A 27,972-nucleotide genomic window follows, 5' to 3' on the forward strand; every position below is an offset into this window, starting at 1 on the left:
CTGAGGAAATGTATGAGTCTGCTGTTAGTGTTAACGCAGAGGATTTTCCCAAGGTTGCTGTTGACGCATATCCCACAGTTGTTATTGGGGTCAAATTTTTCTTCACTTTTGTGGATTGGGGTGATCAGTCCTTGGTTCCAAGTAAGATGCCAGAGCTAACAATGATGATAGTTTACGCTTAGCCAATTGGAATTTTTGGTCTGTATAATTTCATCAAAATCTCCTATGGAAGAACTTTATGGCTATAAGACGATTGGAATCATTTCCCTGTTTGACCGCTAGGTTTTCCGGGTATTATGAAACCTCTACTGTAGAGAGTTTTTGACGCCCCCATCGTTGTGGTATAGAAATATGTTGTCCCCTCCCCGCCCCCACCCACTTTATTTAACCAGGTAGGCAAGTTGAGAACAAGTTCTCATTTACAACTGCGACCTGGCCAAGATAAAGCAAAGCAGTTAGACACATACAACAACACAGAGTTACACATGGAGTAAAACAAACATACAGTCAATAATACAGAGGAAAAATAAGTCTATATACAATGTGAGCAAATGAGGTGAGATAAATCAAATCAAATCAAATTTATGTATATAGCCCTTCGTACATCAGCTGATATCTCAAAGTGCTGTACAGAAACCCAGCCTAAAACCCCAAACAGCAAGCAATGCAGGTGTAGAAGCATGGTGGCTAGGAAAAACTCCCTAGAAAGGCCAAAACCTAGGAAGAAACCAGGCTATGTGGGGTGGCCAGTCCTCTTCTGGCTGTGCCGGGTGGAGATTATAACAGAACATGGCCAAGATGTTCAAATGTTCATAAATGACCAGCATGGTCGAATAATAATAAAGCAGAACAGTTGAAACTGGAGCAGCAGCACGGCCAGGTGGACTGGGGACAGCAAGGAGTCATCATGTCAGGTAGTCCTGGGGCATGGTCCTAGGGCTCAGGTCCTCCGAGAGAGAGAAAGAAAGAGAGAAGGAGAGAATTAGAGAACGCACACTTAGATTCACACAGGACACCGAATAGGACAGGAGAAGTACTCCAGATATAACAAACTGACCCTAGCCCCCCGACACATAAACTACTGCAGCATAAATACTGGAGGCTGAGACAGATAAGGGAGGTAAAGGCAAAAAAAGGCCATGGTGGTGAAGTAAATACAATATAGCGAGTAAAATGCTGGAATGGTAGATTTGCAGTGTAAGAATGTGCAAGGTAGAGAGATAATGGGGTGCAAAGGAGCTAAATAAATAAATACAGTAGGGGGAGAGGTAGTTGTTTGGGCTAAATTATAGATGGGCTATGTACAGGTGCAGTAATCTGTGAGCTGCTCTGACAGCTGGTGCTTAAAGCTAGTGAGGGAGATAAGTGTTTCCAGTTTCAGGGATTTTTGTAGTTCGTTCCAGTCATTGGCAGCAGAGAACTGGAAGGAGAGGCGGCCAAAGAAAGAATTGGTTTTGGGGGTGACCAGAGAGATATACCTGCTGGAGCGTGTGCTACAGGTGGGAGATGCTATGGTGACCAGCGAGCTGAGATAAGGGGGGACTTTACCTAGCAGGGTCTTGTAGATGACCTGGAGCCAGTGGGTTTGGCGACGAGTATGAAGCGAGGGCCAGCCAACGAGAGCGTACAGGTTGCAGTGGTGGGTAGTATATAGGGCTTTGGTGACAACGGATGGCACTGTGATAGACTGCATCCAATTTATTGAGTAGGGTATTGGAGGCTATTTTGTAAATGACATCGCCGAAGTCGAGGATTGGTAGGATGGTCAGTTTTACAAGGGTATGTTTGGCAGCATGAGTGAAGGATGCTTTGTTGCGAAATAGGAAGCCAATTCTAGATTTAACTTTGGATTGGAGATGTTTGATGTGAGTCTGGAAGGAGAGTTTACAGTCTAACCAGACACCTAGGTATTTGTAGTTGTCCACATATTCTAAGTCAGAACCGTCCAGAGTAGTGATATTGGACGGGTGGGTAGGTGCAGGCAGCGATCGGTTGAAGAGCATGCATTTAGTTTTACTTGCACTTAAGAGCAATTGGAGGCCACGGAAGGAGAGTTGTATGGCGTTGAAGCTCGTCTGGAGTAGAGGTCGACCGATTAATCGGAATGGCCGATTAATTATTGCCGATTTCAAGTTTTCATAATAATCGGAAATTTGTATTTTTGGGCGCCAATTTGCCATTTAATTTTTTTTTATTTATTTAACTAGGCAAGTCAGTTAAAGAACACATTCTTATTTTCAATGACGGCCTAGGAACGGTGGGTTAACTGCCTCGTTCAGGGGCAGAACGACAGATTTTCACCTTGTCAGCTCGGGGGATCTAATCTTGCAACCTTACAGTTAACTAGTCCTACGCAATAACGACCTGCCTCTCTCTCGTTGCACTCCACGAGGAGCCTGCCTGTTACACGAATGCAGTAAGCCAAGGTAAGTTGCTAGCTAGCATTAAACTTATTGTTTTTTATTCAATCAATCATAATCACTAGTTAACTACACATGGTTGATGATATTACTAGATATTATCTAGCGTGTCCTGCGTTGCATATAATCTGACTGAGCATACAAGTTTTGCCAGAAGCTCTTCGTTGTGCGTCAAGCATTGCGCTGTTTATGACTTCAAGCCTATCAACTCCCGAGATGAGGCTGGTGTTAGTGCACGCTAATAGCGTTTTAAACATAACTCGTTCTGAGCCTTCTAGTAGTTGTTCACCTTGCTCTGCATGGGTAACGCTGCTTCAATGGTGGCTGTTGTCGTTGTGTTGCTGGTTCGAGCCCAGGGAGGAGCGAGGAGAGAGACTGAAGCTAAATTGTTACACTGGCAATACTAAAGTGCCTATAAGAACATCCAATAGTCAAAGGTATATGAAATACAAATGGTATAGAGGGAAATAGTCCTATGATTCCTATAATAACTACAACCTAAAACTTCTTACCTGGGAATATTGATAAGACTCATGTTAAAAGGAACCACCAGCTTTCATATGTTCTCATGTTCTGAGCAAGGAACTGAAACGTTAGCTTTCTTACATAGCACATATTGCACTTTTACTTCTCCAACACTTTGTTTTTGCATTATTTAAACCAAATTGAACATGTTTCATTATTTACTTGAGGCTAAATTGATTTTATTGATGTATTATATTAAGTTAAAATAAATGTTTATTCAGTATTGTTGTAATTGTCATTATTACAACAAAAAAATAAAAATAATCGGCCGATTAATCAGTATCGGCTTTTTTGGTCCTCCAATAATCGGTATCGGCGTTGAAAAATCATAATCGGTCGACCTCTAGTCTGGAGTTTGTGTCCTGTTAACAGTGTCCAATGAAGGGCCAGAAGTATACAGAATGGTGTTGTCTGCGTAGAGGTGGATCAGAGACTCACCAGCAGCAAGAGTGGCATCATTGATGTATACAGAGAAGAGAGTCGGTCCAAGAATTGAACCCTGAGGCACCCCCATAGACTGCCAGAGGCCCGGACAACAGGCCCTCCGATTTGACACACTGAACTCTATCAGATAAGTAGTTGTGCTGTGCTTCAAGCATTGCTAAGACCTGCTGGCAAATACAGTAATGTTTGAATGAAAGGTTACGAGCCTGCTGCTGCCTAGCACCGCTCAGTCAGACTGCTCTATCAAATATCAAATCATAGACTTAATTATAATTTAGTAAACACAGAAATACGAGCCTTCGGTCATTAATATGGTAAAATCCGGAAACTATCATTTTGAAAACAAAACATTTATTCTTTCAGTGAAATACAGAATCATTCCGTATTTTATCGAACGGGTGGCAAACCTAAGTCTTAATATTGCTGTTACATTGCACATCCTTCAATGTTATGTCATAAATATGTCAAATTCTGGCAAATTAGTTTGCAAAGAGCCAGGAGGCCGGCCCAAACTGTTGCATATACCCCGAATCTGCATGCAATGAAGGCAAGAGAAGTGACAGTTAGAACCTGTTAGAGCTCTAGGGGCGCTATTTCATTTTTGGATAAAAAACGTTCCCGTTTTAAGCGCGATATTTTGTCACGAAAAGATGCTCGACTATGCATATTCTTGACAGTTTTGGAAAGAAAACACTCTGAAGTTTCAGAATCTGCAAAGATTTTGTCTGTAAGTGCCCCAGAACTCGTTCTACAGGCGAAACCAAGATGATGCATCACCCAGGAATTAGCAGAATTTCTGAAGCTCTGTTTTCCATTCTCTCCTTATATGGCTGTGATTGCGCAACGAATGAGCCTACACTTTCTGTCGTTCGCCCAAGGTCTTAGCAGCATTGTGATGTATTTGTAGGCATATCATTGGAAGATTGACCATAAGAGACTACATTTTCCAAGTGTCCGCCTGGTGTCCTGCGTCGAATTCGGTGCGCAATTGCCAGCTGCTTCTACTTTACCATTTGATTCAGGGGAGAAAGCATGTGTCCAAGAACGATGTATCAATGAAGAGATATGTGAAAAACACCTTGATGATTGATTCTAAACAACGTTTGCCATGTTTTCAGTCGATATTATGGAGTTAATTTGGAAAAAAGTTTGCGTTTTGAGGACTGAATTTATGGATTTTTTTTGGTAGCCAAATGTGATGTATAAAACGGAGCTATTTCTAATACACAAGGAATCTTTTTGGAAAAACTGAGCATCTGCTATCTAACTGAGAGTATCCTCATTGAAAACATCAGAAGTTCTTCAAAGGTAAATTATTTTATTTGAAGGCTTTTATGTTTTTGTTAATGTTGCGTGCTGGATGCTAACGCTAATGCTAACGCTAAATGCTAACGCGAAATGCTAACTCTAGCTAGCTACTTTTACACAAATTATTGTTTTCCTATGGTTGAGAAGCATATTTTGAAAATCTGAGATGACAGTGTTGTTTACAAAAGGCTAAGCTTGAGAGATGGCATATTTATTTCATTTCATTTGCGATTTTCATAAATAGTTAACGTTGTGTTATGCTAATGAGCTTGCTGATAGATTTACACAATCCTGGATACAGGGGTTTTTTCATAGCTAAACGTGACGCAGAAAACGGAGCGATTTGTCCTAAACAAATAATCTTTCAGGAAAAACTGAACATTTGCTATCTGAGAGTCTCCTCATTGAAAACATCTGAAGTTCTTCAAAGGTAAATGATTTTTTTGAATGCTTTTCTGTTTTTTTGTGTAAATGTTGCCAGCTGAATGCTAATGCTAAATGCTACGTTAGCCATCAATACTGTTACACAAATGCTTGTTTTGCAATGGTTGAGAAGCATATTTTGAAAATCTGAGATGACAGTGTTGTTAACAAAAGGCTAAGCTTGAGAGCTAGCATATTTATTTCATTTCATTTGCGATTTTCATGAATAGTTAACGTTGCGTTATGGTAATGAGCTTGAGTCTGTATTCACGAACCCGGATCCGGGATGGGGAGATCAGAAAGGTTAATTAACATTAAAGTTAATTTGTTAATATTACCTGCTAACATTAATTTATTTTAACTAAATATGCAGGTTTAAAAAAATATACTTCTGTGTATTGATTTTAAGAAAGGCATTGATGTTTATGGCTAGGTACATTTGATTGTGCTTTTGTTAAATCATCACCCGTTTGGCGATGTAGGCTGTTATTCGATGATAAATTAACAGGCATCACATTGATAATATGCAATGCAGGACAAGCTAGTTAACCTAGTAATATCATCAACCATGTGTAGTTAACTTGTGATTATGTGAAGATTGATTGTTTTTTTTTATAAGATACGTTTAATGCTAGCTAGCAACTTACTTTGGCTTCTTGCTGCACTCGCGTAACAGGTGGTCAGCCTGCCGCGTAGTTTCCTCGTGGAATGCAATGTAATCGGCCATAATCGATTCATTGGTCGACCTCTAGTTTAAAGCAAATTTCTTGCAATTCTACACATTTTGACATGCACCGAGAGAAAATATTGCAGTTTTAAAGCTAATTTCCTGCAATTCCACATGTTCTGACTTGGCTAATGCTGTGTTCTTTTGCTCAAACATAATAACAAAATCATTACTGCTAAATTCTAGGTCTATGACAATACCAGTATTGCAATATTTTAAAACATGAACCAGACTAAACTCTTTGGTTCTTTATAAACCTGCTATATGTAAAATAGAGTATTGCAACACTGGTCTCGCCCTGGCCCTAGTATACTGATCAAAAATATAAACGCAACATGTAAAGTGTTGGTTTCATGAGTTGAAATAAAAGATCCCAGAAATGATCCATATGCACAAAAAGCTTATTTTTCTCAAATTGTATGCACAAATTTGTTTACGTACCTGTTAGTGAGCATTTATTGTTTGCCAAGAAAATCTATCCACCTGACAGGTGTGGCATATCAAGAAGCTGATTAAACAGCATGATCATTACACAGGTGCACCTTGAACTGGTGACAATAAAAGGCCACTCTAAAATATGCAGTTTTGTCACACAACACCACAGGTCTCTCAAGATTTGGGGGAGCGTGCAAATAGCATGCTGACTGCCATCAGAGCTATTGTCAGAGAATTTAATGTTAATTTCTCTATAATGCATTGATTTTAGAGGGACAATAGAGCCCTAAGTACCAGGCCATTAGCAACCTGATGATCATTAGTGAGTTGGCTACTACTACTAATGCATGTCCACAGTGCATAACAGGAGATTACCGTGACTCAAAGGTCACGTAGGATTTTACTGCGGTAATAACTTGTGTGGCGGTAACACGGTCACCACAATAATCCTAGTCAAGGGTAACTATGCTACTCCTTAGTTTGGTTTTCAAAATATCAAACAAAATGAGAGCCTAAGTGTAGGGATGCACGATATATTGGTGAACATATCGGAAATATCGGTATCGGCCGATGTGTAAAACCGATGTCAAAGCTGACGTGCATACCTATATAACGTACATGACGTAATGACGCCATGTAAAATTTTGCGCTATATGTGCAACACAGCATTCCTAAACTAGCCCACAATGTCTGCTGTGTGGATCAAGTAGTCAACAAGTCAAGCAGTCATTTGAAAGAGTAACAAAATTGCAGCGAGACAACTCAAAGGCGAAATCCATTAAAGCCAAGATAATATAATTCATTGTCCTTGACAATCAACCTTTCTCTGTTGTGGGTGATGTTGGCTTTCGCCAACTTGTCGAGCACCAGTTAACACTACCAAGAGCGCTATTTTCCAATGTTTCCCTATCAGAGTTACACAGTAATAGCGTCACTGCTATTAGCTTCACGACATACATACTATTGAACTCCGTTTGGGTCTTTGCGTGTCATAAAAGAGACAGTAGCACTGTTAAAGCTGTACAAAAAAGTCTATAAACACCGGCCATGAACGATGTGTTTACAATACCACGTTGGTAATAAAGCATCATTTGTTGGACCGCAACTTCTGGGGTAGCTAGCTTTAGCTTGGTACCTAGCTAGCACCAATACAACCAGCCTGAAAACGATGACCTAGAGATACTGCTGTAATTTTCATTATTTTTAGCAATGATTTAAGAATCCTTGTAAGTATTAGCTAGGTTGCCACTTGTTTTTCGCCTATTGAAATTGAACTTCAGTTTGTGAAAATAAATAGCTAGCCAGCTACTTAACCCTGTTGCCCAAAGCTAAAGTTATAAGCAACCAGCTAGCTTCATCTGGCTAGTGAAGCTCGACTGGACCGGGTTATGTGTTGTGAAGCTAGCCACAATAAGGATTAGGCAAATAGTGGAATTTATGCCATACTTTTATTTTGAAGGCTAACCGCAAAGTCCACTATTGTGGCTATTTTCACATAGATGAGTCCGTCCACCATTACTCAAATATGAACTGTCTTATAAATTAGGGTTATTTTAGATGATGACACCTAGCTATATACATAGCTAGCTAACTATAGCTACTGAAACAGATTGTCGTTTTGCTATGTTTTTATGGAAGAACATTGTTTGCATCCATGAGCTAGCTAGCTTTTTTTATGACCAGCACTATAGGTGTGCAAGACAACTTACCAGCATCATAGCATACGTATTGATGAATCGTTGTGACATATGGAATACATGTGATAGTGTAATCAATGTGTAATAACTACATAAAACGATTGAACACATTAAATTATTAAGTGACTTGCAGTCATATTCAGGTCCTGATTGGTCAACAAACTGATTTGACACATCAAATAGTTTTATTTGACACGTCAAATAGTTTTAAATAGTATATTTTTGACATGCAAAGACCCAAACGGCGTTCCATAGAAATCCTGGTTGGTTGAGAATGAAATGACTGAACAAATGAACAACGAAACAGCACAGCAAGTAAGTGAAATAAATAGTTTTTGATTATGTTTTACTGGTAATGGGGACATATATAAATGCCAACAAAGTAATGTGTGTGTGTGTGTCCTTTATTTAACTAGGCAAGTCAGTTAAGGACAAATTCCTATTTATAATGACGGCCAAACCCGGACAAAGCTGGGCCAATTGTGCGCCGCCCTATGGGACTCCCAATCATGGCCGGATGTGATACAGCCTGGATTCGAACCAGGGACTGTAGTGACGCATCTTGTGTTGAGATGCAGTGCCCTAGACCGCTGCGTCCATGTGTGTATGTTAACTATTTAACCTGTTGGTACTAGGGGGCACAATTTTCATTTTTGGAAAAAAAACATTCCCGTTTTAAACAGGATATTTTGTCAGGACAAGATGCTAAAATATGCATATAATTGACAGTTTTGGAAAGAAAACACTCTGAAGTTTCAGAATCTGCAAAGATTTTGTCTGTAAGTGCCCCAGAACTCGTTCTACAGGCGAAACCAAGATGATGCATCACCCAGGAATTAGCAGAATTTCTGAAGCTCTGTTTTCCATTCTCTCCTTATATGGCTGTGATTGCGCAACGAATGAGCCTACACTTTCTGTCGTTCGCCCAAGGTCTTAGCAGCATTGTGATGTATTTGTAGGCATATCATTGGAAGATTGACCATAAGAGACTACATTTTCCAAGTGTCCGCCTGGTGTCCTGCGTCGAATTCGGTGCGCAATTGCCAGCTGCTTCTACTTTACCATTTGATTCAGGGGAGAAAGCATGTGTCCAAGAACGATGTATCAATGAAGAGATATGTGAAAAACACCTTGATGATTGATTCTAAACAACGTTTGCCATGTTTTCAGTCGATATTATGGAGTTAATTTGGAAAAAAGTTTGCGTTTTGAGGACTGAATTTATGGATTTTTTTTGGTAGCCAAATGTGATGTATAAAACGGAGCTATTTCTAATACACAAGGAATCTTTTTGGAAAAACTGAGCATCTGCTATCTAACTGAGAGTATCCTCATTGAAAACATCAGAAGTTCTTCAAAGGTAAATTATTTTATTTGAAGGCTTTTATGTTTTTGTTAATGTTGCGTGCTGGATGCTAACGCTAATGCTAACGCTAAATGCTAACGCGAAATGCTAACTCTAGCGAGCTACTTTTACACAAATTATTGTTTTCCTATGGTTGAGAAGCATATTTTGAAAATCTGAGATGACAGTGTTGTTTACAAAAGGCTAAGCTTGAGAGATGGCATATTTATTTCATTTCATTTGCGATTTTCATAAATAGTTAACGTTGTGTTATGCTAATGAGCTTGCTGATAGATTTACACAATCCTGGATACAGGGGTTTTTTCATAGCTAAACGTGACGCAGAAAACGGAGCGATTTGTCCTAAACAAATAATCTTTCAGGAAAAACTGAACATTTGCTATCTGAGAGTCTCCTCATTGAAAACATCTGAAGTTCTTCAAAGGTAAATGATTTTTTTGAATGCTTTTCTGTTTTTTTGTGTAAATGTTGCCAGCTGAATGCTAATGCTAAATGCTACGTTAGCCATCAATACTGTTACACAAATGCTTGTTTTGCAATGGTTGAGAAGCATATTTTGAAAATCTGAGATGACAGTGTTGTTAACAAAAGGCTAAGCTTGAGAGCTAGCATATTTATTTCATTTCATTTGCGATTTTCATGAATAGTTAACGTTGCGTTATGGTAATGAGCTTGAGTCTGTATTCACGAACCCGGATCCGGGATGGGGAGATCAGAAAGGTTAATTAACATTAAAGTTAATTTGTTAATATTACCTGCTAACATTAATTTATTTTAACTAAATATGCAGGTTTAAAAAAATATACTTCTGTGTATTGATTTTAAGAAAGGCATTGATGTTTATGGCTAGGTACATTTGATTGTGCTTTTGTTAAATCATCACCCGTTTGGCGATGTAGGCTGTTATTCGATGATAAATTAACAGGCATCACATTGATAATATGCAATGCAGGACAAGCTAGTTAACCTAGTAATATCATCAACCATGTGTAGTTAACTTGTGATTATGTGAAGATTGATTGTTTTTTTTTATAAGATACGTTTAATGCTAGCTAGCAACTTACTTTGGCTTCTTGCTGCACTCGCGTAACAGGTGGTCAGCCTGCCGCGTAGTTTCCTCGTGGAATGCAATGTAATCGGCCATAATCGATTCATTGGTCGACCTCTAGTTTAAAGCAAATTTCTTGCAATTCTACACATTTTGACATGCACCGAGAGAAAATATTGCAGTTTTAAAGCTAATTTCCTGCAATTCCACATGTTCTGACTTGGCTAATGCTGTGTTCTTTTGCTCAAACATAATAACAAAATCATTACTGCTAAATTCTAGGTCTATGACAATACCAGTATTGCAATATTTTAAAACATGAACCAGACTAAACTCTTTGGTTCTTTATAAACCTGCTATATGTAAAATAGAGTATTGCAACACTGGTCTCGCCCTGGCCCTAGTATACTGATCAAAAATATAAACGCAACATGTAAAGTGTTGGTTTCATGAGTTGAAATAAAAGATCCCAGAAATGATCCATATGCACAAAAAGCTTATTTTTCTCAAATTGTATGCACAAATTTGTTTACGTACCTGTTAGTGAGCATTTATTGTTTGCCAAGAAAATCTATCCACCTGACAGGTGTGGCATATCAAGAAGCTGATTAAACAGCATGATCATTACACAGGTGCACCTTGAACTGGTGACAATAAAAGGCCACTCTAAAATATGCAGTTTTGTCACACAACACCACAGGTCTCTCAAGATTTGGGGGAGCGTGCAAATAGCATGCTGACTGCCATCAGAGCTATTGTCAGAGAATTTAATGTTAATTTCTCTATAATGCATTGATTTTAGAGGGACAATAGAGCCCTAAGTACCAGGCCATTAGCAACCTGATGATCATTAGTGAGTTGGCTACTACTACTAATGCATGTCCACAGTGCATAACAGGAGATTACCGTGACTCAAAGGTCACGTAGGATTTTACTGCGGTAATAACTTGTGTGGCGGTAACACGGTCACCACAATAATCCTAGTCAAGGGTAACTATGCTACTCCTTAGTTTGGTTTTCAAAATATCAAACAAAATGAGAGCCTAAGTGTAGGGATGCACGATATATTGGTGAACATATCGGAAATATCGGTATCGGCCGATGTGTAAAACCGATGTCAAAGCTGACGTGCATACCTATATAACGTACATGACGTAATGACGCCATGTAAAATTTTGCGCTATATGTGCAACACAGCATTCCTAAACTAGCCCACAATGTCTGCTGTGTGGATCAAGTAGTCAACAAGTCAAGCAGTCATTTGAAAGAGTAACAAAATTGCAGCGAGACAACTCAAAGGCGAAATCCATTAAAGCCAAGATAATATAATTCATTGTCCTTGACAATCAACCTTTCTCTGTTGTGGGTGATGTTGGCTTTCGCCAACTGGTCGAGCACCAGTTAACACTACCAAGAGCGCTATTTTCCAATGTTTCCCTATCAGAGTTACACAGTAATAGCGTCACTGCTATTAGCTTCACGACATACATACTATTGAACTCCGTTTGGGTCTTTGCGTGTCATAAAAGAGACAGTAGCACTGTTAAAGCTGTACAAAAAAGTCTATAAACACCGGCCATGAACGATGTGTTTACAATACCACGTTGGTAATAAAGCATCATTTGTTGGACCGCAACTTCTGGGGTAGCTAGCTTTAGCTTGGTACCTAGCTAGCACCAATACAACCAGCCTGAAAACGATGACCTAGAGATACTGCTGTAATTTTCATTATTTTTAGCAATGATTTAAGAATCCTTGTAAGTATTAGCTAGGTTGCCACTTGTTTTTCGCCTATTGAAATTGAACTTCAGTTTGTGAAAATAAATAGCTAGCCAGCTACTTAACCCTGTTGCCCAAAGCTAAAGTTATAAGCAACCAGCTAGCTTCATCTGGCTAGTGAAGCTCGACTGGACCGGGTTATGTGTTGTGAAGCTAGCCACAATAAGGATTAGGCAAATAGTGGAATTTATGCCATACTTTTATTTTGAAGGCTAACCGCAAAGTCCACTATTGTGGCTATTTTCACATAGATGAGTCCGTCCACCATTACTCAAATATGAACTGTCTTATAAATTAGGGTTATTTTAGATGATGACACCTAGCTATATACATAGCTAGCTAACTATAGCTACTGAAACAGATTGTCGTTTTGCTATGTTTTTATGGAAGAACATTGTTTGCATCCATGAGCTAGCTAGCTTTTTTTATGACCAGCACTATAGGTGTGCAAGACAACTTACCAGCATCATAGCATACGTATTGATGAATCGTTGTGACATATGGAATACATGTGATAGTGTAATCAATGTGTAATAACTACATAAAACGATTGAACACATTAAATTATTAAGTGACTTGCAGTCATATTCAGGTCCTGATTGGTCAACAAACTGATTTGACACATCAAATAGTTTTATTTGACACGTCAAATAGTTTTAAATAGTATATTTTTGACATGCAAAGACCCAAACGGCGTTCCATAGAAATGCTGGTTGGTTGAGAATGAAATGACTGAACAAATGAACAACGAAACAGCACAGCAAGTAAGTGAAATAAATAGTTTTTGATTATGTTTTACTGGTAATGGGGACATATATAAATGCCAACAAAGTAATGTGTGTGTGTGTGTCCTTTATTTAACTAGGCAAGTCAGTTAAGGACAAATTCCTATTTATAATGACGGCCAAACCCGGACAAAGCTGGGCCAATTGTGCGCCGCCCTATGGGACTCCCAATCATGGCCGGATGTGATACAGCCTGGATTCGAACCAGGGACTGTAGTGACGCATCTTGTGTTGAGATGCAGTGCCCTAGACCGCTGCGTCCATGTGTGTATGTTAACTATTTAACCTGTTGGTACTAGGGGGCACAATTTTCATTTTTGGAAAAAAAACATTCCCGTTTTAAACAGGATATTTTGTCAGGACAAGATGCTAAAATATGCATATAATTGACAGCTTTTGATAGAAAACACTCTAACGTTTCCAAAACTGTAAAGATATTGTCTGTGAGTATAACAGAACTGATGTTGCAGGCGAAAGCCTGAGAAAAATCCAATCCGGAAGTGCCCCAGGTTTTGAAAGCGCTGCGTTCCAATGAGTCCCTATTCAGCTGTGAATGTGCCATCAACGAGCTTATTCTACGTTTTCCCCAAGGTGTCTACAGCATTGTGACGTAGTTTTACGCATTAATGTTGAAGAATAGCCGTAGGCGGCCACATTGCGTAAGTGGTCACATGGTGGCTCCGAGAGAGATTCTCGCGTAAAATACAGGTAGCCATTACTCCAATCAGTCCTACTGAAAAACGAATTGTCCCGACGGATATTTTATCGAATAGATATTAGAAAAACACCTTGAGGATTGATTATAAACAACGTTTGCCATGTTTCTGTCGATATTATGGAGCTCATTTGGAATATATTTCGCTGTTTTCGTGACTGCAATTTCCGGTCGATTTCTCAGCCAAACAGCTATTTCACCTAAAAAATAATATTTTGGGAAAAAATGAACTTTGGCTCCCTACCTGGGAGTCTCGTGAGTGAAAACATCTGAAGTTCATCAAAGGTAAACTATTTAATTTGATTGCTTTTCTGATTTGTGACAAGGTTGCCTGCTGCTAGCAAGGCATAATGCGATGCTAGGCTATCAATAAACTTACACAAATGCTTGTCTAGCGTTGGCTGTAAAGCATATTTTGATAATCTTAGATGACAGGGTGATTAACAAAAGGCTAAGCTGTGTCTCAATATATTTCATTTGTGATTTTCATGAATAGGAATATTTTCTAGGGATATTTATGTCCGTTGCGTTAGGCTAATTAGTGTCAGGCGATGATTACGCTCCCGGATCCGGGATCGGGAGTCACGAATTAACTGTACTAGAATACTTAAAAGGCAGCAAAACAATGTAATATTGGTTATTGGTATACTTTTTTGGGGGGGAATATCGGAAATCGGCCAAAAATGTAATATCGGTGCATCATTACCTAAGTGTCAAGTACACCATAATGCAAGTACTTCCTAGTTTGTTACAATGTGTAGCACAGGTTACTTCATTGCTAGATCCTCTATTATAAAGCTTATGTGGTATACCATGTGATTGACAGACATCACTGTCACTGATATTAGATCACTGAGAGCTACCCTTCCAATTAACCAAACAATTAACCAAAGAGGTTAGGACCTAACATTAGCAAACGTTGCTGTAATGTTGTTGACACATCCAGTAGGATTTAGGATCAGCTGTCAGACCAGTTAGTCTGGTTGTGGTCAGGTTGTTGTTTTATCGACTGTGGATATGGGACCATTATTTCTAATATAGGTATGCACTGCAGAGAACCAACAGAGAATAGGAAAGGTATTGTTTATGAATTGGGATGTGTGGATCATTTCAAAATTCTCTGAACAGGCTACCTCACATGACCTCTGCCAAGGATTATGTCCTGTTATGCCATTTTATGTCATGTCATGATCTGGCAGAGATCTTTTGGCCATTAACAGCCTTGGGTGATATAATGTAGGTAGAAAATATAATGGACCTATATAGTTTTTTAATAATATTATCTTTGAAAATGTACAATCACCAAAATAAAAGACAGTCAGGGAGAATTGAAAGTAAAAAAAAAAAGACTCTAAAACTGAACAAAAATGTAAACACGACATGCAACAATTTCAAAGATTTTACTGAGTTTATATAAAACACAAACTGTTTATAAGACTAGGATGTCTGTAGTCTCGTGTCTGTGTGTATTTCCATCTGTGTTAACGTTTGTGTCTATGCAAACAGAAAAGAGTGAGTGGGATGTCATGACGTTCAGTCTGTGGGAGAGGTGGAGGGAGGATGTGAGGGATGATGGGGGATGAGAGAGGGATGTGTGAATGTGTGACATCTCTGTTGTGTCATTACTCTGGAATCAGCTGGCTGTAGCAGTAAGGGGTGCTGCAACTGTTGTTGTATACTTAAGCAGTTTAGTGTGTGTGTGTGGGTTGGGTTGGTGGGGGAGGGGTGTGGGTGTGGTGATGACAGCGGCCCCTTTGTCTCTGGACTGCCAAGCTGTGTGAACAAATCTGAGTCTGACCCTCCTCACGTGACACACACACAGCCCCCCTCCCCATCCTTTGTTCTTTCAGTCTGTGAACCCCACCTCTAATTGAATGGGATTATATGCCTCTGGGGGACAGATTCCAGGGGGTTGGATCTGGCCTTGGTCCCCACATCCCCTAACCACCCCCACTTCATCCCTCTCCAACAATGTGGCCCCTCCATCTCCACTTCTTCCCTCCCCTCTCCTCGGCCCCACTCTGGGTTGCTCCCCCCGGGCTACTGGCCAGGCCCTGCCATCTCTCCTGCACTGGAGCTTCCTCTCCGTAGAAACCAAATGGCTGACACTAAAGGAGATTGACTGTTATTCAATGTATGGATAGTGTTGCCTGGTTACAGAGAGAGCCAATAGATCCGTCTTTTCTTTTGTGTGTGTGTGTGTGTGTGTGCGTGATTCTTCATCTTGTAGGCCGTCATTGTAAATAAGAATTTGTTCTTAACTGACTTGCCTAGTTAAATAAAGGTAAAATAATAATAATCTGTTGGCGTCTGGAGCTGAGCCTGTCTGGGTCTTGGCTGGCTAATTTATTAGAGGAGACACACACACAGTCTCACGTCTTGGCAGTCTTGTTCATTAAAGTTGTGATGTTCTGTCTCTCTAATGTATTCCTGACATCTCATCTCACCACAACCCAGAAGCTTAGAATGGAACAGGGTGTTGAAGTGGAAGCTGTTTGACAAAGGTGCTGATTGATGTGATCAGAATGTTTTTTTTTTTTTACAAACCTCTCTTTTCTCTTAACTTGTCCTTTTCACTCTCTTTCTCTCTCTCGCTCTCACTCACACACACACTTTGTTGAAACAGGAGGGAGGAAACACACTGTATTGTTAATTATCTGCTGGTCAAATGTCCCATAAGTGTTCTACTCTGAGTTGAGTCAGTATATTCTCTCCCTGGGCCTTGGTTTGACTGTTTGGCTGGGAAAGGGTTTGTGTAATAATCTCTTTTCCATTCCTTAGGAAATAAAAGCTGCCTGCTATAGAAGCGCCACAGAGCTACAGTAGGCCTGACATACACGTTTCCCCATCAGTTGTGTCAAGCTGTCAGCCAGGATAAAGGAGGTCAGAGTCAGGAGCACCATAAGGCTCCAACTGAACAGATGATAGAAAGCTGTCTGCTTTCCCTCTATTTTTGGGGCATTCCACCATGCACACGTGCACACACACGTATGCAAACACACACCCTGTGAGAACTTCCTGGAGGAAGGTATTCTGAGCGGGAGGTCACTCCCACTGAGACTCTGGGTCTCAGTGGGAGTGGCAGGCCTGGTCTCCATGGTAACCGGGTCAGGAGAGGTCATAACAGAGGCAGAGGGAACCAGATGTATTGTCTCAGAGACCAGACTGTATTTTATAAAACATTTTAATGGGTAGATCAGCTATAATATTGCAGTTAAATTGTAGTTTCATTCAATGTAATTTCCTATCCCCCATATATATTTTTGTAATATATATATATATATATATATATATATATATATACATATACAGTGGGGCAAAAAAGTATTTAATCAGCCACCAATTGTGCAAGTTCTCCCACTTAAAAAGATGAGAGCCTGTAATTTTCATCATAGGTTCACTTCAACTATGACAGACAAAATGAGAAAAAAAATTCCAGAAAATCACATTGTAGGATTTTTTTTATGAATTTATTTGCAAATTATGGTGGAAAATAAGTATTTGGTCAATAACAAAGTTTCTCAATACTTTGTTATATACCCTTTGTTGGCAATGACAGAGGTCAAATGATTTTCTTTTGATGTCAATCAAAGAGGCACTGAGTTTGAAGGTAGGCCTTGAAATACAACCACAGGTACACCTCCAATTGACTCAAATGATGTCAATTAGCCTATCAGAAGCTTCTAAATCCATGACATCATTTTCTGGAATTAATTTTCCAAGCTGTTTAAAGGCACAGTCAACTTAGTGTATGTAAACTTCTGACCCGCTGGAATTGTGATACAGTGAGTTGTAAGTGAAATAATCCGTCTGTAAACAATTGTTGGAAAAATTACTTGTGTCATGCACGAAGTAGATGTCCTAACCAACTTGACACAACTATAGTTTGTTAACAAGAAATTTGTGGAGTGGTTGAAAAACAAGTTTTAATGACTTCAACCTAAGTGTATGTAAACTTTAAACTGCATACATACATACATGCATACAGTCAGTCAGTCAGTCAGTCAGTCAGTCAGTCAGTCAGTCAGTCAGTACCAGTCAAAGGTTTTAAATTATTTCTACTATTTTCTACATCATACAATAATAGTGAAGACATCAAAACTATGAAATAACACATGGAATCATGTAGTAACCAAAAAAGTGTTAAACAAATCAAAATGTGTTATTTTCAATTTTTCAAAGTAGCCACCCTTTGCGTTGATGACATCTTTGCACACTCTTGGCATTCTCTCAACCCACTACAGCTGGAATGCTTTTCCAACAGTCTTGAAGGAGTTCCCACATGCTGAGGACTTGTTGACTGCTTTTCCATCACTCTGCAGTTCACCTCATCCCAAACCATTTCAATTGGTATCCTTTAGTAGTGGTTTCTTTGCAGCAAATCGACCATGAAGGCCTGATTCACACAGTCTCCAGATTCACGCAGTGATGTTGATGTGTCTGTTACTTCAACTCTGTGAAGCATTTATTTGGGCTGCAATTTCTGAGGCTGGTAATTCTAATGAACTTATCCTCTGCAGCAGAGGTAACTCTGGGTCTTCCTTTCCTGTGGCGGTCATCATGAGAGCCAGTGTCATCATAGCTTGACACACAGTGCTTGGTAGGAATGCTGTGTTGCATGTGTAGGTATGCACATCAGAGATGTTGGCATTTTTAGCTAATATCGGCTGATTCCGATATATCGTGCATCCCTATATACAGTGAGGAAAACAAGTATTTGATACACTGCCAATTTTGCAGGTTTTCCTTAATTTTTATCATAGGTACACTTCAACTGTGAGAGACGGAATCTAAAACAAAAATCCAGAAAATCACATTGTATGATTTTTAAGTAATTAATTAGCATTTTATTGCATGACATAAGTATTTGATACATCAGAAAAGCGAGTTCAAACAGGTGCAGTAAATACAGGTAATGAGTGGAGAACAGGAGGGCTTCTTAAAGAAAAACTAACAGGTCTGTGAGAGCTGGAATTCTTACTGGTTGGTAGGTGATCAAATACTTATGTCATGCAATAAAATACAAATTAATCACTTAAAATTCATACAATGTGATTTTCTGGATTTTTGTTTTAGATTCTGTCTCTCACAGTTGAAGTGTACCTATGATAAATTACAGACCTCTATATGCTTTGTAAGTAGGAAACACTGCCGATTTTGCAGGTTATCAAATACTTGTTCTCCCCACTATATAACATTATATTGGTTGAAAGAATTTTGTGTAATTTAAATTGAAAAATTTGAAGTTTTGAATACCGCTTTGTTTTGCGTATTAATTCGTAAACCATGTGCCATGGAATCAGTACATCGCATCTCATCCAAACTATTTTGCAATCCATATGGCACAGCTGTCCATTTTTTTGGGTCCTTAAATGAAACTGTTATATATTTTTATTAATCCCAATTTTCTTAAACAAATTTTAGTCTTTAATGCAGGGTCGATAGGCAAGTTCCTTACATTTGAGTGTTAGCTTGTCTGATTCAGGACCATGAAGGCTTTCCCATACACAACTCGGGCCTCTCACACAGAGAGAGAATAGTAGGGAAGAGAGCAGTCACATGACAGATAGACAACCTGTAATATACAAGGTCTGAGGTCATCTGCCTTTGGCCTAAAGAGCAGGAACCCAGACTTCATCAAATAAATTTGAAAGACAGACATTGTCATCCTATAAGAAACATGGTATAGAGGAGACGGGCCCACTGGTTGTCCTCTAGGTTACAGAGAGCTGGTAGTCCCATTCACCAAACTACCAGGTGTGAAACAGGGAAGAGACTTGGTATGCTAATTTAGTATAGAGCAGATCTAACCCACTCTATTAAATTAGTCAAAACAGGAACATTTTACAACTGGCTAGAAATTAATTAGGGAATTATCTCAACAGAGAAAAATGTCCTTGTGGGCTACCTATACCCCCCCCCCCCCCCCCCCCCCCCCCATTAGAATCCCCATACTTTAACAATGACAGCTTCTCCATCCTAGAGGGTGAGATCAACCATTTCAACAAGGCCCAGGGACATGAGCCAGTCTGTGGCAACTTACATGCCACAGAGTTTCAGCATGCTTATAGGGAAGGACACTCAACAAGCACAGCACTTACACAAATGAGAAATTGATGATAAAATGATTGTGGGGGATGTCTTGTTAGACTTTAGTGTAGCTGTTGACATTATTGATCATAGTCTGCTGCTGGAAAACATTTGTCTTATGACTTTACACCCCCTGCTATAATGTGGATAAAGAGTTACTTATCTAACAGAACACAGAGGAGAGGGTGTTATGACTTTACACCCCCTGCTATAATGTGGATAAAGAGTTACTTATCTAACAGAACACAGAGGGTGTTATGACTTTACACCCCCTGCTATAATGTGGATAAAGAGTTACTTATCTAACAGAACACAGAGGGTGTTATGACTTTACACCCCCTGCTATAATGTGGATAAAGAGTTACTTATCTAACAGAACACAGAGGGTGTTCTTTTAATTGAAGCCTATCAAATATAATCTAGTTAGAATCAGGAATTCCCCAGGGTAGCTGTTTAGACCCCTTGCTTTAATTTTTTTTTACTAACGATATGCCACTTGACTGAGTAAAGCCAGAGTTTCTATGTATGTGGATGACTCAACACTATACACGTCAGCTACTACAGCGACTGAAATGACTGTAACACTCAACAAAGAGCTGCAGTTAGTTTTAGAGTGGGTAGCAAGGAATAAGTTTGCCCTAAATATTTATAAAACTAAAAGCGTTGTATTTGGAACAAAACACTCACTAAACCCTAAGCCTCCCTCAACTATAATCTTGTAATAAATCATGTGGAAGTTGAGCAACTTGAGATGACTAAACTGCTTGGAGTAACAGTAGTTTGTAAACTGTCATGGTCAAAACATATTGATGCAGTAGTAGTTAAGATGGGGAGAAGTCTGTCAATAATAAAGCGATGCTCTGCCTTAACAACACTATCAACAAGGCAGGTCCTACAGGTCCTAGTTTTGTGGCACCTTGACTACTGTTCAAAATTGCAATTTGGTCAGAACAGGGCAGCGCGGCTGGCCCTTGGATGTACACATAGCTAATATTAATAATATGCATGTCAATCTCTCTTGGCTCAAAGTGGAGGAGAGATTGACTTCATCACCACCTTTATTTATGAGAGGTACCGTAATTTCCGGACTATAAGCCGCTACTTTTTTCCCACGCTTTGAACCTCGCGGTTTATACAATGACGCGGCTAATTTATGGATTTTTCCCGCTTTCACAAGATTCATGCCGCCAAAAAAACGAGAACCGTCACATAATGTGAATCGAGCGCGCTCAAACTTCCCATCATTCTGATTACGGTAGTCATTTTGTGACCCTCATCATGGCAAAGACACGGAGAAATGCATATGATGCAGCTTTCAAGTTGAAGGCGATCGATCTGGCTGTTGGAAAAGGAAATAGAGCTGCTGACAGCATGGAGCATTGTCAAAAAATCCACTCTCATCAACGGGTTTCGAAAAGCTGGACTGCTGCGTGTTGAAGAGGGCAGCGATCCAACATCGGATGAAGCAATTCTGAGGCTATTCAACTCCGACACCGAAGGAGATGACTTCAGTGGTTTCAGTGCACAGGAGGAGGAAGATAGTGACCAATTGTACTGTTTACTGCTATTTTTTACATTTTTGTTACAAGCTGTGTTTCGTTAAAGCCTATTTATTTTTGTTACAAGCCGTGTTTTGTTTAAAAGCCTATTTATTTTTGTTACAAGCCGTGTTTCGTTAAAGCCTATTTATTTTTGTTACAAGCCGTGTTTTGTTTAAAAGCCTGTTTATTTTTGTTATAAGCCGTGTTTCGTTAAAGCCTATTTATTTTTGTTATAAGCCGTGTTTCGTTTTAAAGGCTGTGTAAAGTTCATTTGTTTCAATGTACCGGTAGGCACCTGCGGCTTATTTATGTACAAAATACATATATATAATTTTTTATTCAGCGGGTGCGGTTTATATTCAGGTGCACTAAATAGTCCAGAAATGACGGTATTTACATGTTGAATGCACTGAGCTGTCTGTCTAAACTATTTGCACAAGGCTCAAAAACCCATGCATACCCCACAAGACATACCACGAGGTCTCTTGACAGTCCCCAAGTCCAGAACAGACTATGGGAGGAACACAGTACTACATTGAGCCATGACCACATGGAACTCTATTCCAAATCAATTAACTGACGCAAGCAGTAAAATTAGATTTAAAAAACAGATACAAAAAACACCTTATGGAACAGCGGTGACTGTGAAGCAACACAAACATTGGCACAGACGCATGCATACACACACACATACGATAACATACGCACTATACATACACATGGATTTAGTCATGAAGATATGTGGTGGAGTAGGGGCCTGAGGGCACAGTGTGTTGTGAAATCTGTAAATGTATTGTAATGTTTTAAAATTGTATTAACTGCCTTAATTTAGCTGGACCCCAGGAAGAGTAGCTGCTGCTTTGGCAGCATATACTGTTACATTGGTGCCGTGACCCGGATCACTGGTTGCTGCGGAAAAAGGAGGAGGTCAAAAGGGGTGTGAGTGTAATGGATGTGAAACGGCTAGCTTAGTTAGCGGTGCGTGCTAAATAGCGTTTCAATTGGTGACGTCACTTGCTCTGAGACCTTGAAGTAGTAAGTCCCCTTGCTCTGCAAGGGCCGCGGCTTTTGTGGAGCGATGGGTAACGATGCTTCGTGGGTGACTGTTGTTGATGTGTGCAGAGGGTCCCTGGTTCGCACCCCGGTATGGGGATTGAGGGGCTTTCTTGGATGTGCTTTGGCATATGATTGCTGTAAATAAGTGTGTTAGCTAGCATACACCGATGTAATGGTCACATAAGCCACTGCTAACACAGTTGTCTTCATGCTACAGATTTTGCCATCGACAGCCATCGATACCGCTAAGCCCTGCACAACTAACGTGCTGTTTCCCATTTAACGACAGGTATTGTATTTTTGTTTTTTGTTCGCCCAGTATGAAAATGTGATGCAAGGGATTTTGCCATCGACAGCCATCAATACCGCTAAGCGCGCACCGCTAACTAAGCTAGCGTTTCACATCCGTTACATACACCTACAGCTCATCCCTTGGCAGTAGTACTGTACTTTCACTGACCTCAACCCAGAGTCTCTCAGAGTGTTCAGTCAGCCCACTGACACCCCTATCAGATCACAGCAAAATCATAGTCTACTTGAACAGAGCAATACTCAATCATGAGGCATCAAAGCTAAAGGAACTGCATAATATTCAGAAATGCTATACATGGAAGGAAAGTAGTGTAGAAACCTACCAAAAAGCATTGAACTTCTTCGGGCTAGGGGGCAGTATTTGGAAGTTTGGATGAATGAGGTGCCCAAAGTGAACTGCCTGTTACTCGGGCCCAGAAGCTTGGATATGCATATAATTAGTAGTATTGGATAGAAAACACTCAAGTTTCCAAAACTGTTAAGGGACACATCAACAGAATTAGACTCAGACAAAAAAATTGTGACTTGACAAATTGGAAAGAATTCACACAAAAACAGTAAACTAGAATGCTATTTGGCCCTAAACAGAGAGTACACAGTGGCAGAATACCTGACCACTGTTACTGAAAGGAAATCTTTGACTATGTACAGACTCAGTGATCATAGCCTTGCTATTGAGAAAGGCCTCCGTAGGCAGACCTGGCTCTCAAGAGAAGACAGGCTATGTGCACACTGCTAAAACATGTGGTGGGAACTGAGCTGCACTTCCTAACCTCCTGCCCAATGTATGACCATATTAGAGACAGATATTTCTCTCATATAACACAGACCCACAAAGAATTTGAAAACAAATCACATTTTGATAAACTCCCATATCTATTATGTGAAATACCAGTGTGCCATCGCAAGCAGCAATATTTGTGACCTGTTGCCAGAAGAAAAGGTCAACCAGTGAAGAACATACCCATATTTGTCTATTTTCCCTTTTGTACTTTTTGCACATTGTTATAAAACTGTACATAGCAATAACATGACGTTTGAAATGTCTCGATTCCTTTGGAACTTTTGTCAGTGTAATGTTTACTGTTAATGTATTATTGTTCATTTCGCTTTTGTTTATTATCTATTTCACTTGCTTTGGCAATGTAAACATATATGTTTCCCGTGCCAATAAAGCCCTTTGTATTGAGAGAGAATGCTGACCCAGCCTCTCCCTCAACCATGTTTTCCTCTGCTGTGTTTTTTGTGTGTCATGGCCAGTGTGTCTGTGTGCGTGCATGTGTGTGAGGCCATATTATGGGTTAAACATGCACATGGGGGTGGTTAAAGAAACTAGGCTGTGATTCTACTGAGCTGCAGTTGCCTGTTCGAGGAACAATATGTTCATCTTCTTTACATAAGACTTGTCCTATATAATACATTTTGTTCCTTTAATGATGGTTTATAAACTGTTCCTGCAGCCCTTTAAAGCTGTGATATGTAACTTTTTGGTTACATATCACATGTCTAAGAAGCAGTAGATCTGTTCTATGTACACTATTTCTATGCTTCTCGTACTTAAGTTTGTTTTTGCGTTTTTTACTTTTGGTTTTGGACATCATGTTCAAACAGCTGAAAATGCAATATTTGTACATTTTGAAAATATATTTCACAGCTGTTTAGATGGTACAATGATTCTCTACACTGTTCATTCTTCTTTTGTCACATACACTGAAATTAGGCAAACTGTTTCGAATTTTAGCAACCAGGAAATGTCGGAGCAATATCTGCGTAGTGCATCTTTAATGTTACAGCGAAAATTGAAGATTAAATTAAAGGGGGTGGGTAATAGCTGTGGAATACACATTGAACTGAGAGCATTTGGCGTCTTTGGCAGAAGAGAAACATATCCCTCATTCTCCCTTTGACTTTAATTACTTTTTTTATTACTCTTTCTGATAAACTCTCTCTCCACAGAGCATATTCTGAGCCCAATGTCTCTTCTCTGGAAGCCCTAGCACCGGTGTTTTCCTCTCCTGTCAGTGGTGGCATCCCCTGTAGGAGCATGTCGGCAGCACAAACTCAGAAGGATAGCGAGGGTCCCTGGGGACTGGATTCCCTGGGCTTGAGCCAGAGAGAGCTGGTACTGGCTGAAGCCCTACAGATGGAGTATGATGCCCTGTCCAGACTCAAACAGGACAAGGGGGGGGACAACCAGGGGACCAGCAGCCAGGGTGGTGGGAAGGTACCTACCCTACCACCCTGGGAGGGCCAGAGGCAGGTCGATCGCCCCCTCCCACCCCGCCCCAGCCTTAGTCCTCCTGGAAGGAGTTTGCTAAGAGGATTATCTGGCTCAGACCTCTCCCTCCACCACCTCCAGCCTGGGGGGTCCCACTCCCCACAGCCCTCCCCAGCCAGGGCCAGGGAGCCCATCTACATCCTGGATACTCCAGGGAAGGGAGACTACTTGAGTTCCAGCTATGGGGAGTCAGGGTCTAGCTTTGGTTCTTCTCTGACTCTGCCTAAAGGCTTTCCCCCTCGTCCTGATGACCCTCCTCCTGCTGTACCCCCCAGGACCCCTCTACTCCCTTCCTCTGAGCCCTTCCTGCCCCCCCGACCCACTACGACTCCCCGAGATGTCAACCTGTTCACCCCCGAGGTGGACCAGCCCAAACTGTCGTCAGGGGAGACGCTAAACTACGAGAGCCTCAACGACGCTCTCTCCAAGCTCAATGGGGATTTGCCATCGCCAAGGGGTAGGTGGGCCAACGGGGACCAATCAGGGAAGCCGTTGGCCCGGAGCAAGACGCTCCCCCCTCAGGTGCCACCCCGCACCTACGTACCTATCCAAAAGAGCAACAAGAACCAGCACAGAGTGTCGGCTGACCCGGTAACTACTCACCCTGTGACAGGGTTACAACAGGTTCACGACAGCTTCATTACGTGACTTAGCATGACATAGCATTAATCCCCATCTAACGTTGTTACCTCATACCCTCATTCCATTTTTCCATAAGGAAACCTAGAAACAAATAAAGAGGCCTTGAAATGTCTAGTTTTGTTTTATCCCCAGTTTACTTCAATCCAGTCAAGTCCAGCACAGCTGTTTTTCATTACTTTGAGTTCTGTTACTCTGAATGTTCCATTACCTTCAGTTGTGACTCTGATCGTTCCTGTGTCTCTGTGTGTGATTGACAGGTGTCCCTGGGCACCAGGCGCAATGGTTTTGGCTATGAGCTCTTCCAGGTGTCAGAGGAGAGAGATGAGGAGGTGGCCGCCTTCTGCCACATGCTCGATGTGTAAGTGTCGTGGTTTTGTTGTGATTGTATTGTGGTCAGGTTGTGGTCAGGCTGTCTACATGCAATTATCACCATTTATTTTTTTTTATTTTACCTTTATTTAACTAGGCAAGTCAGTTAAGAACAAATTCTTATTTTCAATGACGGCCTAGGAACAGTGGGTTAACTGCCTGTTCAGGGGCAGAACGACAGATTTGTACCTAGTCAGCTCGGGGATTTGAACTTGCAACCTTCCAGTCCAACGCTCTAACCACTAGGCTACCCTGCCCCATTACTGTGTGTTGTCAGGCTATTTATTACCTGTTAATGATCATGACTGTGTGTTGTGTTCAGATTGCGGTCAGCATATCCGTGCAGTGACCAGTCTAAGAACACAGGGTTTGTGTGGACACCCTCAGTGGGGCCTGAAGAGCTGCAACAGGGGTTAGGGGTCAGCGTCAAGGTTACGGTCATCAGCGACCACTTTAGAGAACCACTCACCTTCACCTGCGATGGTAAGACACACACACACACACACACACACACACACAATGCTGACACCACAGGTTCAACAGCACAGAGATCTCACCCCTATTCTCATACACACCCTTAGTGAATGTAATGTGTGCTGGCCTCAGTCCTGTCCAGACCACTGTGGTTCTCCAAGATCAGGGATCCGGGATAAGGGATTAGGAAAAGCCTGTTGTTGGGATCCCTTGATGTAAATATGCTGACCTCTCAATTAAACATGACTGACTCATTCATCTGTCTGAGAGGGAGAGAGATTTAAGGGATGTTTCTCTCTCTGTTTCTCTCTCCAGCTCACCCTTTCTCCATTAGTGTGTAAGACTATGTGCTGTGGGTACCGTCAGGTCATGACTCATGATGAGGGCAGAGAGTATGTTTTTTTCTCACTCAGAGAGATCATACTGGCCAAATGAACAGTCACTCTATTGCCTCATTCTTCGGTCTCTCTCTCTCTTTCTTTCTCTCTCAGGGTCGTCTACCGTAGACCTGTTGATCTACCAGACGTTGTGTTACGCTAATGAAGACCTCGACCACATTGATGTCGACCACTACCTCCTCAAAATCTGCGGTCAGGCCGAGTTCCTACAGAAGTAAAGACAACCATCTAGACATTGGCTACACCCTCCTAGACATTGGCTACACACTCCTAGACATTGGCTACACACTCCTAGACTTTGGCTACACACTCCTAGACTTTGGCTACACACTCCTAGACTTTGGCTACACACTCCTAGACTTTGGCTACACACTCCTAGACTTTGGCTACACACTCCTAGACTTTGGCTACACACTCCTAGACTTTGGCTACACACTCCTAGACTTTGGCTACACACTCCTAGACTTTGGCTACACACTCCTAGACTTTGGCTACACACTCCTAGACATTGGCTACACACTCCTAGACATTGGCTACACACTCCTAGACATTGGCTACACACTCCTAGACATTGGCTACACACTCCTAGACATTGGCTACACACTCCTAGACATTGGCTACACACTCCTAGACCTCGGCTACACACTCCTAGACCTCGGCTACACACTCCTAGACCTTGGCTACACACTCCTAGACCTTGGCTATACACTCAAATCAAATGTTATTGGTCACATACACATGGTTAGTAGATGTTAATGTGAGTGTAGAGAAATGTTTCACAACAACTACCTAACACACACAAGTGTAAAGGAATGAATAGGAATATGTACATATAAATATATGGATGAGCGAAAGCCGAACGGCATAGGCAAGATGCAGTAGATGGTATAGAGTACAGTATATACATATGAGATGAGTAATGTAGGGTATGTACACATTATGTAAAGTGGCATTGTTTAAAGTGACTAGTGATACATTTATTACATGTAATTTTTCATTATTATAGTGGCTAGAGATTTGTTGGCAGCAGCCACTCAATGTTAGTGATGGCTGTTTAACAGTCTGATGGCCTCTGATACACCTGTACTGACCTCAGCTCATAGTCTCAGCTCTGTGTTTGTGTGTGTGTATGCATGTCTC

General features: G+C 40.7%; 1 protein-coding gene across 2 annotated transcripts in view; it reads left to right on the forward strand.

Annotated features, from left to right (window-relative positions):
- LOC110528363 (phosphatidylinositol 4-phosphate 3-kinase C2 domain-containing subunit beta) overlaps positions 1-27,972 on the forward strand; it is an 84,214-nt gene that overhangs the window by 4,322 nt on the left and 51,920 nt on the right. For both annotated transcript variants that reach the window (XM_036983959.2, XM_090241725.1), the window contains exons 2-5: positions 24,628-25,540; positions 25,849-25,949; positions 26,283-26,443; positions 26,926-27,046. In XM_036983959.2, the coding sequence (XP_036839854.2) occupies positions 24,716-25,540; positions 25,849-25,949; positions 26,283-26,443; positions 26,926-27,046 (1,208 nt within the window). In that variant the 5' untranslated portion in view covers positions 24,628-24,715. The remainder of the gene's footprint in view (positions 1-24,627; positions 25,541-25,848; positions 25,950-26,282; positions 26,444-26,925; positions 27,047-27,972) is intronic.

Source organism: Oncorhynchus mykiss, chromosome 7, assembly GCF_057628025.1.
Source record: "Oncorhynchus mykiss isolate SJ-2025 chromosome 7, ASM5762802v1, whole genome shotgun sequence".
NCBI classification, from domain to species: domain Eukaryota; kingdom Metazoa; phylum Chordata; class Actinopteri; order Salmoniformes; family Salmonidae; genus Oncorhynchus; species Oncorhynchus mykiss.